Raw genomic sequence first — 14,682 nt, 5'->3', positions numbered from 1 at the left:
ATATAATGAGATATTGTAAATGCTTTTATATCCGGGCTAAATATTAGCATCCTCCCCCAGACTGACATTTGCTTTTAGTATGAATCATAAACTGGCTGCTCTTTTCTTTCTCCCTTTCATTGTTTCTCAAAAAAAGATAAATGACTTTTCCATTATACTGTCCGTAGTGGAAGTAATACACATCTGCAAAGGTGCACAAGTCTAATACACACTTCCTCCATCTTACAATAATGCCCAAATGAATAGACCAATGACTTAGTGTGTCCCAGTCACACACGCAAATTATGAATTATTATATAGTACTAGATTAATTAGAGCAGATTAATGTAGTTGTTTTTAATTTACCCATACTTCCTATTTACTTGATATTGCCTTTTGACTGGGACAAACTATACAGTTTGTGGTTAATTAAACCACATAGCAACACCTTGCAAACGTATAGCAATGTGCAAACACCAATCAGAACACTTTAGCAGTGTGCTAAAACCACTCAGAACACCCTAGCAACCGCATAGCAATAGTTAACACCAATGAGAACACTTTAGTAGTGTCTTAAAACATCTTCAACAGAAGTGTTTGTCTCACTATTAATCAGCTCCCTAGTTTAGTAGTCAGGGCACTGTTAAGGGAGTGAGCCATTTTAAAGGGTTAGTTTACCCAAAAATGAAAATTCTGTCATTAATTACTCACACTCATGTTGTTAGAAACCCGTAAGTGCTTCATCTTGCATCTCCCAATAATAAAACAGTCTCTGACTGATCAGAACACTTTAACTATGTGCTAATGCCACTCAGAACATCATAGCAACCATTCAAAACACCTTAGCAACATGCTAACACCCATAGACATGTGTACCTAAATGCCCTATTAGTATCTTTTTCTATAGGCCTCTATAAATATTGGAATAGTCAGAGGCGGTCTGTGAACACTCGAGAGCAAGTTCCCTGTGTGCCTGCAACTGTAGCAATACGCATATATGAATATCTATATCTGCAGTAGACTTTAGCAGATACTTTTTCTAAACTAACGCAAGGTAGGTAACAAAGCATTTAAAAGGTACTTTAGTTTAAAAACCTGTAATATTGAGTTTTAATACATGTTAAAAAACCCAAACCAACACATTCTTACCTGTGAAACTCTAACCAGTTTGTTTAGTAATTTAAAATTAGGTGTTTTTTTTACAACCAGGTGCTGCACAATGTTGTTGCACCTTGAAACTCATTGATTTTTATTGTGAGTGATGATATATATAAAGTGATTTTTTTCCAGCTGATGAGCGATAAAAACATTAACACCCAATCAGAATCAATCCTGCTGTAATGAGCTCGAAAATTTAAAGAGGCAGGCAAGAATAAACTGAAAAACTGAAAACACTGCACTGCAGAAGCGCTCTCAGTCGCTCACAGCTAGGTGTTTTCAGCCAAGCGCCTGGTGTTTTCAGCCGGCTAAAAATGTTTTGGTAGACACTCAGCCTAAAACCACTTGGAACACCACATAGTAACCACTCAGATCACCCTAGCAACCGCATAACAATGTGCTAAAACCACTCAGAACACCTTAGCAACTGTCTAGAAACACTTGAGGGTAACACTTTATTTTAAGGTGTCCTTGTTACTCCTATTACATCTACTTACTATTATAATAACAATATATTATGCATAATTACATGCAAGTAACCCTAAGCCAAACAGTAATCCTAACCCTAACCATATAGTAAGTACATTAATATTACTCAGTACTTAAAGGTATGATTACACTGTAACAAGGACACATTAAAGGGTTAGTTCACCCGAAAATGAAAATTAGCCCATGATTTACTCACCCTACAGACATCCTAGGTATATATGACTAATCCAGTCATAGTTATATTAACATTTATCCTAGCATTTCCAAGCTATAGAATGGCATAGGCACTTCATCAGTCCAAAATAAGTCAAATAAAATGCATCTATCCATAATAAGTGCCACACATGGCTCAGAGCGTAAATAAATAAAGGGCGTAAATATAGGCCTCCTGTAGTGAATCGATGCATTTTTGTAAGGAAAATATCCATATTTGAAACGTAATATTCACTTTAATCTAGCTTGTGCTAACTGGTCATACCCAGAAGCAGCTCCAGGCGGATCACGTCGGATGTCGGCGTTGCGTATGTGCTGGTGAGTCTTGTGAAAACCAACGTTTGTTTACAGGAGCAAAAGAAGGAAAGTTTTCTTACTTTAGCAAAGGAAAACCACTCTCTTTTTAGTTTATATCGAAGTCATCCATCATTTACCTTTACAAATTCTCGTTTTGAACTTCTGATTTGAGAGTGTTGTTTTGTTTTGATCTCTTGCGCAACGCCAACGTATTACATCATCCGCCTGGAGCTGCTTCCGGGTACGGCCAGTTTGCGCAAGCTGGAATAAAGTGATTCTTACATTTTAAATATGAATATTTGTCTTAAAAAACACAACAATTCGCTACAGGAGGCCTTTTTAATGGATAGATGCACTTTATTGGACTGATGAAGAGAAACACCCACCTATTCCATTCTAAAGCTAAACAGAATAATTTTTAATATAACTCCAACTGGATTCGTCTGAAAGAAGGAAGTCATTATACACCTAGGATGCCTGGAGAGTAAGTAAATCATGGGCTAATTTTCATTTTTGGGTGAACTAAACCTTTAAAATAAAGTGTAACCCACTTGAGCATGACGGAGAGATTCTGAACACACAATAAAATCTAGGTTGTAATGGTAATAATTAATAACTATTGAGAGTGAACTGCATTTTGATTAAAAAAATGTTCAAACACTCCTTTTTTTAATGTTGTTTTGTTTGATTGGGCTCATTCCAGAATTTTCTTGACATGTTGCCATAAGCTTTCATTTCAATTGAGGTTGGATTTATTTTTGTCACGAAAGAGTTTTAAGCGAGAGCTGGATTTCCTCAAACACTTTTCCGTGGTATTAATTGGCGATTATTGAGGGGGAAGTGATTGCTCTTTAGAGGATGATTTGTTGCCATAAATATGTATGCTAATGAGACCGCCTCTATGGGATTATGAAAGCTTTAATACACCGTCAGTTTGTCATTTTGATTTCCTTTAGTTAAGGCCATAAAACCTCTCGTGTGTGTGTTTGTGCGGTTCAATGTGTGTGTTCATCACTCTGTGTCTTAATATGATTGTGGCGGCTTCTTTGAAATATCCATCTGATTAATATGTTTAGAGAATTTCAAGGTTTAATCATAAATAAGATTTGCATAAAGCAGTTGCGATCGAGCTAATTTGTAAAGAGAATTAAATTAAACTTTATAAAGCATCAACATCCTATATTCATGAGCGTGCCAAACCAGACTGAACTCAAACGGAGCACGGGCTATTAAAGATAATGGCTATGAGTGAAACTGTAATGGCCTGCTGCTTGTGACTAAGCCTTATTTGTTATTCTGCTCACTCTCATCTTCACCACCCAAGTCCTTCTAATGTGATTTTTACAGTCATTCCGCTTTTTACACGTCTGTTCTCCCAGCGCACTATGGGAAAGATTGGGTACCCTTTAGTTATTGTTCTGGATCATGGATCACAAGAGATGTTTTCATCAACCTTTTTGGTTATGTGTGGTCTTGGCATGATCTCAATGCAAACAATTCAAAATTCATAATGTGTGACGAATTAAATCTCGTTTGTAGTTCATATGAAAAGTTTTAATAATCAACATGGTCTTTTAGAAATTACCTTCTTTGATATATATACACGCTACCATTCAAAAGATAATTTTTTTTTTTTTAAACAAATTCCTACTTTTATTTAGCAAGGACTCATTAAATTGTTCAAAAGTGACAGTGAAGGCATTTATAATGTTAAAAAGATTTCTGTTTCAAATAATTGCTGTTCTTTTGAAATGTCTATTCATCAAAGAATGTTTTTCACAAAACTATTAAGCAGAGCAACTGATTTCAAAATTGATAATAGTTAGAAATGTTTCTTGAGCAGCAAATTAGCATATTAGAATGATTTCTAAAGGATCATGTGACTTGAGACTGGAGTAATGGATGCTAAAAAATATGCTTTAATATCACAGGAATAAATTACATTTTTATTCACAATAGAAACTTCTATTTTAAAGGAGAAGTTCATTTTCAGAACAAAAATTTACAGTTAATTTACTTACCCTCTTGTCATCCAAGATTTTTTTTGTTGAGGAAAACATTTCAGGATTTCTCTCTATATAGTGGTCTTCTATGGTGCCTGCGAGTTTGAACTTCCAAAATGCAGTTTAAATGCAGCTTCAACGGGCTCTAAACCAGTTGTTTTCAAACTTTTTTAATAGTGACCCTATTTTTCTCTTTGTAAATTGACACAACCCATATATATTATCAAATCAGTCATTGCGATTTCCAGAGAATCTTGCATTTATATGCGGATGTCACTCCTAAATGGAGTAAGTATGCCACATTGGTGCTCTTAGCAACATGAAAAACTAAACTTTTATTTAAACTCTGAATGCACTATATATAGGAAAATGCACAAGGTGGGCTCCCTTAATCACTTAATCAAACTTTTTCAGTTTATCGTGATCTCAGAAAATTCTGCTATAATCAATGAATCTCTCTCTATGCGGCACAGTCTCTTAATCTATTATTTACATTGCGTCTACGCTTTGTTCATTATAATGAGAGGATTTGCGAGGACTTAAACAAAATCTCATTTGAGATGTGAGTTGATTCTGTCTAACTGGAACGCCGCGATTGGCCAATGCGTTCCAGAAATCAGCAGATATTGGCTACAATGCTTAATACTACTAAAACAGAGCGCAAACACAAATACACATTGGATTCTGCCATGAGGTGGCTGCCGCTTTCGTTTTGTTGTTTATGTTTATTTAGTTATTAAAGTTAAAGGAGTAGTTCACTTCCAGAACATCCAAGATGTTAATGTTTTCCTTTCTTCAGTCATAAAGAAATTATGTTTTTTAAGGAAAACATTTCAGGACTTCTCTTCATATAATGGACTTCTATGGTGCCCCCGAGTTTGAACTTCCGAAATGCAGTTTAAATACACCTTCAAAGGGCTCTAAATGATCCCAGCTGAGGAAGAAGGGTCTTATCTAGCGAAACAATCAGTTATTTTCTATTTTTTTTTTACTATTTATTTACTTTTTAACATCAAACGGTTAAGCACTTGTCTAGCTCTGTGTATTCCAGTTCATGACAGTTAGGATATGCTGAAAAACTTCCATCTTATTTTCTCCTCCAACTTCAATCTAACATCACTGCAGAAGTACCAACTGAGTGTTTACAAAGTGAACATGCAAAGGAGGTCAAACGCCCTTTACAAAAACACAGAGCTAGAACCTTCTTCCTTAGCTGGGATCTAGATCTTGCATTTAGAGCCCTTTGAAGCTGCATTTAAACTGCATTCAAACTCGGGGGGCACCATAGAAGTCCATTATAAATGTTTTCCTCAATAAAAACATAATTTCTTTACAACTGAAGAAAGAAAGAGATGAACATCTTGGATGACAAGGGGGTGAGTACATTATCTGTACATTCTTGTTCTGGAAGTGAACTACTCCTTTAAGTTTGCCGGTTCCTGGTTCCTTCTTCCCTGATTCTTGAACTTTGTTACATACATCAACCCATGGCGACCCAGGGTTTGAAAACCACTGCTCTAAACGATCCCAGCCAAGAAAGAAGGGCCTTATCTAGCAAAACGATTGGTTATTTATATTCTTTTTAACCTGTGTATTCCGGTTCAAGACAGTTAGGGTAGGTCAGAAAACTCCCATCTCATTTTCTCCTCTAACTTCAGAAACGTCCTTCGTCACTGCAGAAGTACCAAACCAGTGTTTACAAACTGAACGTGCAAAGAAGATCAAATGCCCTTTACAAAAAAAAGGTAAAACAGCGATGTAAGACAATTTTGAAGTTGGAGGATAACATGAACTTTCGAAATACCCTAACTGTCATGAACCAGAATACACAGAGTATACGCAGAGCTAGACAAGATTATCATTTGTGGTTAAAAAGTATAAAAAAACAGTATTTTTTTTTTTATAGAAAATAACTGATGGTTTCACTAGATAATAAGACCTTTCTTCCTCAGCTGGGATCGTTTAGAGCCATTTAAATCTGCATTTAAACTGCATTTTGGAAGTTCAAACTCGCAGGCACCACAGATGTCAATTATATGGAGAGAAATCCCGAAATGATTTTCTCAAAAAAAAAAATTTCTTTACGACTTAAGAAATAAAGACATGAACGTCTTTTAAGACAAGGGGGTAAATAAATTATCTGTAGATTTTGGTTTTAGAAGTGAACATCTCCTTTATTATTATTAGTAGTAGTATTTGTACCAATATTTCATGGCAGTACGGTTTTTACTGTATTTTTGATCAAATAAATGCAGCCTCTGTGAGCATTAGAGACTTTAAAAATATATAAAAAAAAAATATATATATATATATATATATATATATATATAAAAACCATCCCCATTCCCAAGCTGATGCATGAACTTTGCGACAGCTTGTAAATAAGTTGAGTTTTACCATTTTGAAATCCATTCAGCCGTTCTCCTGTTCTGGCGATATCACTTTTAGCATAACTGAGCATAGATCATTGAATCCTATTAGACCAATAGCATCGCGAGTTTCGATATTTGTCCCATTTAAAACTTGACTCTTCTGTAGTTATATTGTGTACTAATACCGGAGGAAAATGTAAAGCTGCGATTTTCTAGGCCGATAAGATTAAGAACTACACTCCCATTCCGGCGTAATAGTCAAGGAAGTTTGCTGCCGAAGCAGGCGCAGTAATATCACCCAGCTCCTGAAATTAGTTCTCAGCTAGTTTAGCATTTGCACATGTGGAATGGAAGTAGTTCCTAATCTTATCGGCCTAGAAAATCGCAGCTTTATGTTTTCCGCCGGTATTAGTACACGATATAACTACAGAAGTGTCAAGTTTTAAATAGGACAAATATGGAAATTCGATGGTCATTTTTGAATGCGATGCTATTGGTCTAACAGGATTCAATGATCTATGCTAAGCTATGCTAAAAAGTGATATCACCAGAACAGGAGAACGGCTGAATGGATTTCAAAACGGTAAAACTCAACTTGGGGGGAGTTGGAGAATGAGCATATTTCCAAAAAAAGTGGAGTGTTCCTTTAAGGCCATTTGAGTTATTTCAGTGTCTGGTTTGCATGTATGATTTTTATTCAGGTTGTGATTGCACTGACGCAGTGACACCAGTAGTCTCAGAACAGCCTGAGTTTGACATTGTCACCGTTGCCTCGCAGGTGCTAACGTGCTGTCAGAGTCTAACCTCTCATTAGATCCTGTTACTAAAGCCAGACGTACACACTCTCTGCTCCGCATCCCCGGTGGACTCGCTCCTGTCTGTTCAGGAGACTTAAGCGTGCCGCTTTGCTGTGATCAGAGGTCTTGCTTGGGTAATTCGAGCCAGGCTCTTCTGTCCTGTTCTGAAGGAGAAAGCGAGGCGTGAAAATAGCATCCCTCTCCTCCTATCTCCCTCCTCTTCCTTGTTGTTGTCCCTGCAATGCACTTCTAGATAGAGTCCCTCGTGTCTATCTGGCTGTGGCACCACAGGAGAGCTAGTTTACAGCCGATGCAAATAATAATGAGACTAACAAGAGCAAAATGACACATCAGATACTCATAACCGTATCCCGTGACATTTTCTGCATTTTTATTTTTTTCAGGTGTACATTAGAATCCTGGACAATGAGTGGAATGTGTATCGGCGCTATGCTGAGTTCAGGACGCTGCACAATTACCTGCGGCCACAATTCCCACAAGTCGACACGTTCAATTTCCCACCTAAAAAAGCCATCGGCAACAAGGTATGTACTGCAGGTTTTCTCTATAATGGCAGGTTCTCTTTTTTTGCTTGTCCTTCTGTTTCTTGACTCACCTGAAAATACACTAGTAGGCAAACAATATTTATTTACATAACAACTTTTATTTCATTGGTGTATTTCTCTTTATCACATATCGTTTTATTTATTAATTTACTGCATCTTTCAGAGTTAAATTGAAAATTCCTGAATTTCAGTTAAATTTGAGTTTGAAAAAGAGAAAACCGTTGCAGTTGAAAATGAATTAGTTGAGTTAAAAAGGATTTAATTTCAATAGAAATTTGTTCAATTACAAGTGTAAGTAGCGTACTTTGAATGTTAACATGACAAAGCATTGTGTAAAAGTTAAAATCCAGATTCACACTTGTGAATTCCATTTCTTAAATTCAGAATTTGGCATGACCCTGTACTGCAAAGAAAACGGCTATCTAAAAGGTGACAAGGTGCATCTGCAAACGTGAATTCTGACATAAATGTATTTTCAAAGAATTCACAGTTGTGGAAAACAATCTATCACACACTCAAAAGCTGATTGTTGATTCTGTGCACAGCCTGCAGAAAACATTGGCAGTGGAAAAGTTTGTAGGCCACAGCATTCAACTTTTTAAATGACAGTAATCCACAAATATGAGCAGAAAACATCTCAGGAGAGCACAAAAAGCCAAAATAAAGAGTATTCTGCTGAAAAGAGAGCCAGAGCCCCCACCCCCCAAAAAAAAGCACTTTCCATCAATGCCACCATCACCACCTGCTACTAACCAGCATGCATGACATTACTGTTAGTGGCTGGGCCCTGTCTCACCTTCACAATTTGGTGAAGTAGTTTTGCAATTAAAAGAGTGCGAAGTGATGTTTTAAAACCTGCAGATATTTAGAAGTTGCAATGCCGTAATCTACTTCTTCAGCACTTTCTCTGACTGACTGATCTGACTGAACCACACAACAAGATCACACTGTTCCAGGGGTAGAAATCAACTCTTTTATTAAGGGGCAGCATTTGCCCCCTGGAATTGATTTACTGGGGCATTTTATTTACCTTTGGACAGAAAATTATTAAATATACTTCTGTAGTTTTTTTTTTATGACAAATATGTGCATTTAACCAACTATATCAATTAATCAGAATACAACAGAATACAGAACAATAAAGAGAACATCCACTATGGTTTCAAACACCACTTAAAATGGCTGTCCCCTCAAATAGTGATTTGAGGGTATGGGGGGGATTTTGGATACAGCCCGAGGTGATGAATGAATTACGGGCTGTTACACCTCGGCTGTGCATTATTTTCTAAGAATTCAACTGACCAAAGTCAGTAATTCCGCTTATACTACAGTTACCACACCTCAAGACATCAATTAGATGATATATTTCAAGGCATTTGTTTGGATTTTGTCCTTAAAACCATATTGTGAGTAGGATTAATTTCTGACGCAGCTCATCCAACGCATCTGTTGCTAATTCCAAAACGTAATTTTAGACCTAGTAACGATGCTTGAGCCGTTGATAGCAGACTAATGCAGTTAATAATGAAGTTTAGACAGACAGAAAGAGAGGTAGAGAGAAATTAAGCTTGTGAATTACCTCCCTGAGTCTGTGCGTCTCTCAAGTGTTCAGCAGCAGCATCTCTACCAATAGTGAAACTTTAAGTTCATTTTCTTCAGAAACAGTGTTGCTTGTTAATCGTCAGTGCAGCGCTAACAACATTAGCCCATATGTTAATGTGTGCTGACTGTATCTGTATACGTCTGTAAGAGAGAGAGAGTGGGAGAAATAAAATATGTGCTTTCCATACATAATAAGTGAGTTTTGGTTATTTGAGACTAAAATGACTGAAATCATGTGGCTAAGTGATATAGACATAAATGCGGTCCAGAGCTGCGTGGAACTACATTCGCCGTGCGTTTCCCTGAAAATAATTGCAATCCTTAAAACGTTTGTCAGCCAATTACATTCAGGCATTCAGCGGCCCTGTAGTATAATTATTATTAAATGTTACTTATCATGCCCCTTTTTTACAGCATTTAAATTTTAGGTGTCCCCAGAATGTCTGTGAAGTTTCAGCTCAAAATATATTCCACAGATCATTAGTATATCATTTTGAAAATTCTTATTTTGAATTGAAGCAGAAACTCACTGTTTTCGGCACCAATGAAATAATGCGTTTTAAACCCATATTAGTTTAAACTTCTGATATATGTTTTTCTGAGTGCACACATCTGTAGCATGTGCACAGAATGTGGCTGCCACGCAGCTTGTGAGTACTAAACTAAGTTTTCTTTTATGTCTTATTGCGCTTAAACTATCAAATACACACAAGTTTATGTTGAATACACAGGAGTTACAAAAACAGTTGGTTATGTCTGTGAAGGTAAACAGCTGGGAAAGAAATTGAATGTTTATATTAGACCTGTCTGGCAGCAGCATAATATACAGTAAATAAATAAATCCACTGCTCTCTTTCCTTCTCTAAAGGCTGGGACTTTAAATAGTGTTCTCTGCACGTCTGTGCAGCCAATGACAAAACAGTTAGAATGCTTTGCTCAAACTTTTGCAGTGGCGTTAGAACTGGTACACCAAATTGCGGCACCATGGGTAGAAACGTGCAGATTAAGGGGCAGTAATAATATAATAAAATCCATTTTCTACATCACGGGGGGAGCTAAATCTGAGCGGATCATTATTTCACATGCTTGTAGAGTAAGGGTTGACAAAACTTAGTTGCTGGGTTGTCCTTTTTCACATTTTCTGTGTTGGTAGATGCACTGGGGATGCATTTATTGCACTTAAACATGGAAGAAGTCACTTTAATGATGATTAATAGTATACATAAAAGTGGCACATCACATTCTTGCTACACAAACACAGCAAGCTGAGAACCATTTCTGAAATGGTTTATTTCTTTTTACTAGTGGTGGGCATAGATTAATTTTTTTAATCTAGATTAATCTCATTGTAATATTGGAATTAATCTAGATTAATCTAGATTAAAATGGCTAATTTGAATTCTGCCGAAGGCATTCAGAATATGTGTGCTACCCAAATAATGACTAAAAGTAAGTCTTTGAGAACGGGTTGCGCGACGTGCGCGTCTGTGTATTTAACTGCAACGCGCACATCGCGCAGCCTTTTACGCAGAAGTACATGCAATGTAGGAATAGTTGGTTACACAAGTTTGTATAGTTAATTGTGTTGTAAATGCAATTGTCAAGCAGTTTATGATGCATTTTGGAAACAGGAGATGAGCCCCTGGTCTAATGCGGGCATGGATATCTGCGTGCATAGTCTTCGGTTAAACTGCGTTGCTTTTAGAAGCTTCAATTCAGTTGTTGCATATAGTTAAATGTCTTTATTTCGGGATTATCAAAGTAAATTATAACTCACGCACGTGCCCCAGTAAAAAGGGTCTAGCAACGCCCCTGCCGTGAAGCAAACCCGGCGGCTTCATAGCTGCATCCATGTTAGCACGTCTCGTTTGATGTGGTAATTTCACAGTAGGCATACACACAGGTTCGAAGACTCGTTCTCGCCCCCTACAGTGCATTTCGGCTAGGTATCAGTGATGCGCGGGTTGATCGAAATTAGCGGGTGCCCGCGGTCACTGGTCATCCAAAAATATTTTTAATGATATTCGGGTCGCGGTCGGTCGGGTCGTTTGAAATAAAGATGCCAATTAAACCTTTTTAATTTATATAGTACTAGACACAATTTTCTATGAAATACATAGACCTACACTTTATTGGCTGAATAATATTTACCTTTTGAATGTTGAGCGTTATTAACTGTTGAATAAATGCTGACGCGGGACAAAATGCCCTATTTCCCAACACGTTGAACTGAGCAATGCCATTGTACCATTTTAATAGGCTACTTTTAAACGCATATAGCTCAGTCATGTCAGTTTTATGTATTTTCTGAGAGGGGATGGGATTTTTGTTGGGAAAGTCGGGGGAGAGACGCACACTTCGATTAGACTGGATAAACACATGCAGCATCTTAATTGTTAAGAAAATGGTATTCCTAATAAATGTCTCGAATATTTTGATTATGTCCAATGCTTCTCTTTCTTTTTGGAATTATTAGACACATTTCACTATGTCTTTTCAAATGCCTAGGTCTGTTTAATTTCCTTAATTATAAAATTTCTAGATCTATTTTTAAATGTTTATTCAAGCAATAATATATAAATTATCTCATGTATATGCTTGTTTAAAACCAGGGATTAAAAATGAATTCCAAGTAAAAACGGTATTTTTTCTTTACATTTCCAGAGAGCGAAACGAAATTAAACATTACTTAATAAATTCAAAGCACTATAATTTCCTTATTTATTTGATACTATTATTGCTATACAAATATAAAATAATATTATTTTGTCATATTCGTGATTCCTGAATTTATATATGAAAACTTCGTTTTGAAGTGCATTCATTATGTTTGTATAAGAAAATTCGTTAACCTAGCCTATTAAGTTCATTTAATATTCTTGATAATTTTTAGAAGAAGTTAAAAGTTAAGAAAAAATGAATTAGCTTGTAGTCTATATATATTTAGGGCTATAGGCTAATCTTTTTCTTAACTTTTATTACACTGTAGATCGAAATAAAATAATTCTTGATCATATTTAACATCGGAGAATCACAGACATAATTTAGAGCACTTCAAAAACGAAACTATTTAAATCTGTATAAAGGAAAGACAAAATAAATCACAAGAAGAACAATCTGTATTTTTCTTGTAATCAAGAACATGTCTTTTGACAAAATTAGCCTACCTAATGCCGAATGATGTTTGACAGTGAACGCACCTCCACCGCAGCCGCATATAATCACTGCTGTCAGTCGCAAATATTAAACATGCGGGTCAGGAAGCGGGTCGGGTACAATATTTACTTTTTTTTTTTTGCGGTCCAAGTTGCGGGTGGGTTAGTTGAAAATGTCGGTCGGGTTTGGGTTGTTTATACATTGACCCGCGCATCACTGCTAGGTATACATCCGCGCTAAACTATCAAGGTGAAAGTCATCATGGCTTGCGTAGTATAGACGCAGCTCCCAACCCAACTTTGAGAATAGATTACCGGCGATATTTTTTTTATCACCCAATAAGAGTCTCACGTTAACACCGATAACGGCCCACCACTACTTTTTACACATGGGTTCACATTGGTTATTGGCTAAAACAAAATGGTTATTCAAACTGGGATTAAATTATATACAGAAAGCTAAAAGATTCTAGTGTGAGTTATGCACTGTTGCAGAAAATCCCATTATAATCACTGAAGGTGTCTACATTGCAAAATGATTGATTATAATACCTAACACTGCCAAAAATGTATAAAAAGAAATCTGTAGCAACATGAGCAGATTTACAGTAAGTGCAATGTAAATGCAGTTAACACTTGTCATTCATTTTCACTTCAACTTAAATCACAATAGCTGTCATAGATTTGGTTTACTTGTGCAGGGTTATTTTTTGCCCCCTTTCTTGAAATCTTGAAATTTGGTTTATTTTAGTGGTATTTTCTGCCCTGTTTCTGACCCTGTGCTCTACTGATATATAGAGTTTTGGTTGCCAACTTCAATTCTATCACCATTGATTTTGCCACTTTGGAGGTGTTGACACTTTCTTCCTAGCTTTTCATCTTCAAGGCTGCTGTGCCGTGAGTATGAGGGCAAGATTGCTATGTCATGTGGTCCTGCCCTCTGCCCCAGCGCCCATCAGCATCATCAGCGGGGCAGCACTGTATGCACTAATGAGGATAGTCCACTCTGACAGCACTCTGATTCCCCACCTGTCTTTTCATTTTCCTCCCTTTTTCCCCACACTGTTCACCCGGGGGCAGGTAATTGGCTTGTGGCACCGCTTCCTCTCGCTACCTGTGATTTTTGAGAGTGTGCCAGGCAGAGCCACTGGCCCCCGCGCGGCCCTTCAAAGGTAGGCTTTTTAGAGCGTGAAAGACAGACCTGATTTACCGGGACCCAGACAGGCACTGCCAGCCTGCGTCTTACCTCAAGGACGGCCAATCAAAAGAGTCAATCAACCCCAGGGCTGGCATGAAGACAGCACGCTTTGTACCTGCTCTGAGCACATTAGTTTTGCACTACCAGCAGTCAGCTGTTGGTCTAGCCTTAAAAAACGAGTTATTTTTAACCCCGCGCCACATTTCGCCATCTTGCTCTTAACATATCACCAAGGAGTGGAAAACAGCTGAGCAATTGTCAATTAGGAGATGTGTCTGCATCTGTCCTCGAGTTACTCGCTCTGCTCAATGATAAGTTCCTGACCTCTCAGGGAACCGGGTTTTGTGCACAAGCTGCGCACATACGAACACGGGGCAGAAGGAGCTTCTCTGTTCTCAGTTCTCGAGCTGTTAACTGCCTTCCGCTGAAGTTTTTGCTGAAACTTTGACATGCAAATTCAACTGGAGTGTGGAAAACCTCAGGGCTCAGTTAGAAAAAGAAAGCAGGGAGAAAAGGGTGCGTCGAGAGCAACTTTTAAAGTTGAAATGGCTGCAACTGTGGAGGGTTTTGATGGCGACAGGGCTTTTGTTGGTAATCATTGGCCCGTTGAGATTAGCTGTCATGTAATCGTTAATTCTGTTATTATTTTGTTGGAGCTCGGTGGCGTTTTGTTAAAAAGGGGCTCCATTCTTTTTCCTTGCGATGCGCGCCATTGCACACGTATACACGTATGATATCTGATCTTCCGCAGTCCTGAGCTTTGAGCCGAATCTTTGAGGGTACCCTAAAAAGGCCCATAGAGTCATTCTTCCTGGATCCATTTGGCTGGATAAATCAGAGGTTAGCAGGGTAC

General features: G+C 37.5%; 1 protein-coding gene across 2 annotated transcripts in view; it reads left to right on the top strand.

Annotated features, from left to right (window-relative positions):
• The window catches only part of snx29 (sorting nexin 29), a 173,185-nt gene that overhangs the window by 121,533 nt on the left and 36,970 nt on the right, over positions 1-14,682 (top strand). For both annotated transcript variants that reach the window (XR_012341437.1, XM_073828126.1), the window contains one exon: positions 7,713-7,853. Coding sequence is in view for 1 of the 2 variants with exons in the window: in XM_073828126.1 (XP_073684227.1) it covers positions 7,713-7,853 (141 nt within the window). In the remaining variant the exon portion in view is untranslated. The remainder of the gene's footprint in view (positions 1-7,712; positions 7,854-14,682) is intronic.

This window comes from Garra rufa, chromosome 22 (assembly GCF_049309525.1).
Source record: "Garra rufa chromosome 22, GarRuf1.0, whole genome shotgun sequence".
In the NCBI taxonomy this organism is placed as follows: domain Eukaryota; kingdom Metazoa; phylum Chordata; class Actinopteri; order Cypriniformes; family Cyprinidae; genus Garra; species Garra rufa.
The sequence above is the reverse complement of the archived record's forward strand: the minus strand, read 5'-3'. Positions and strand labels throughout refer to the sequence as shown.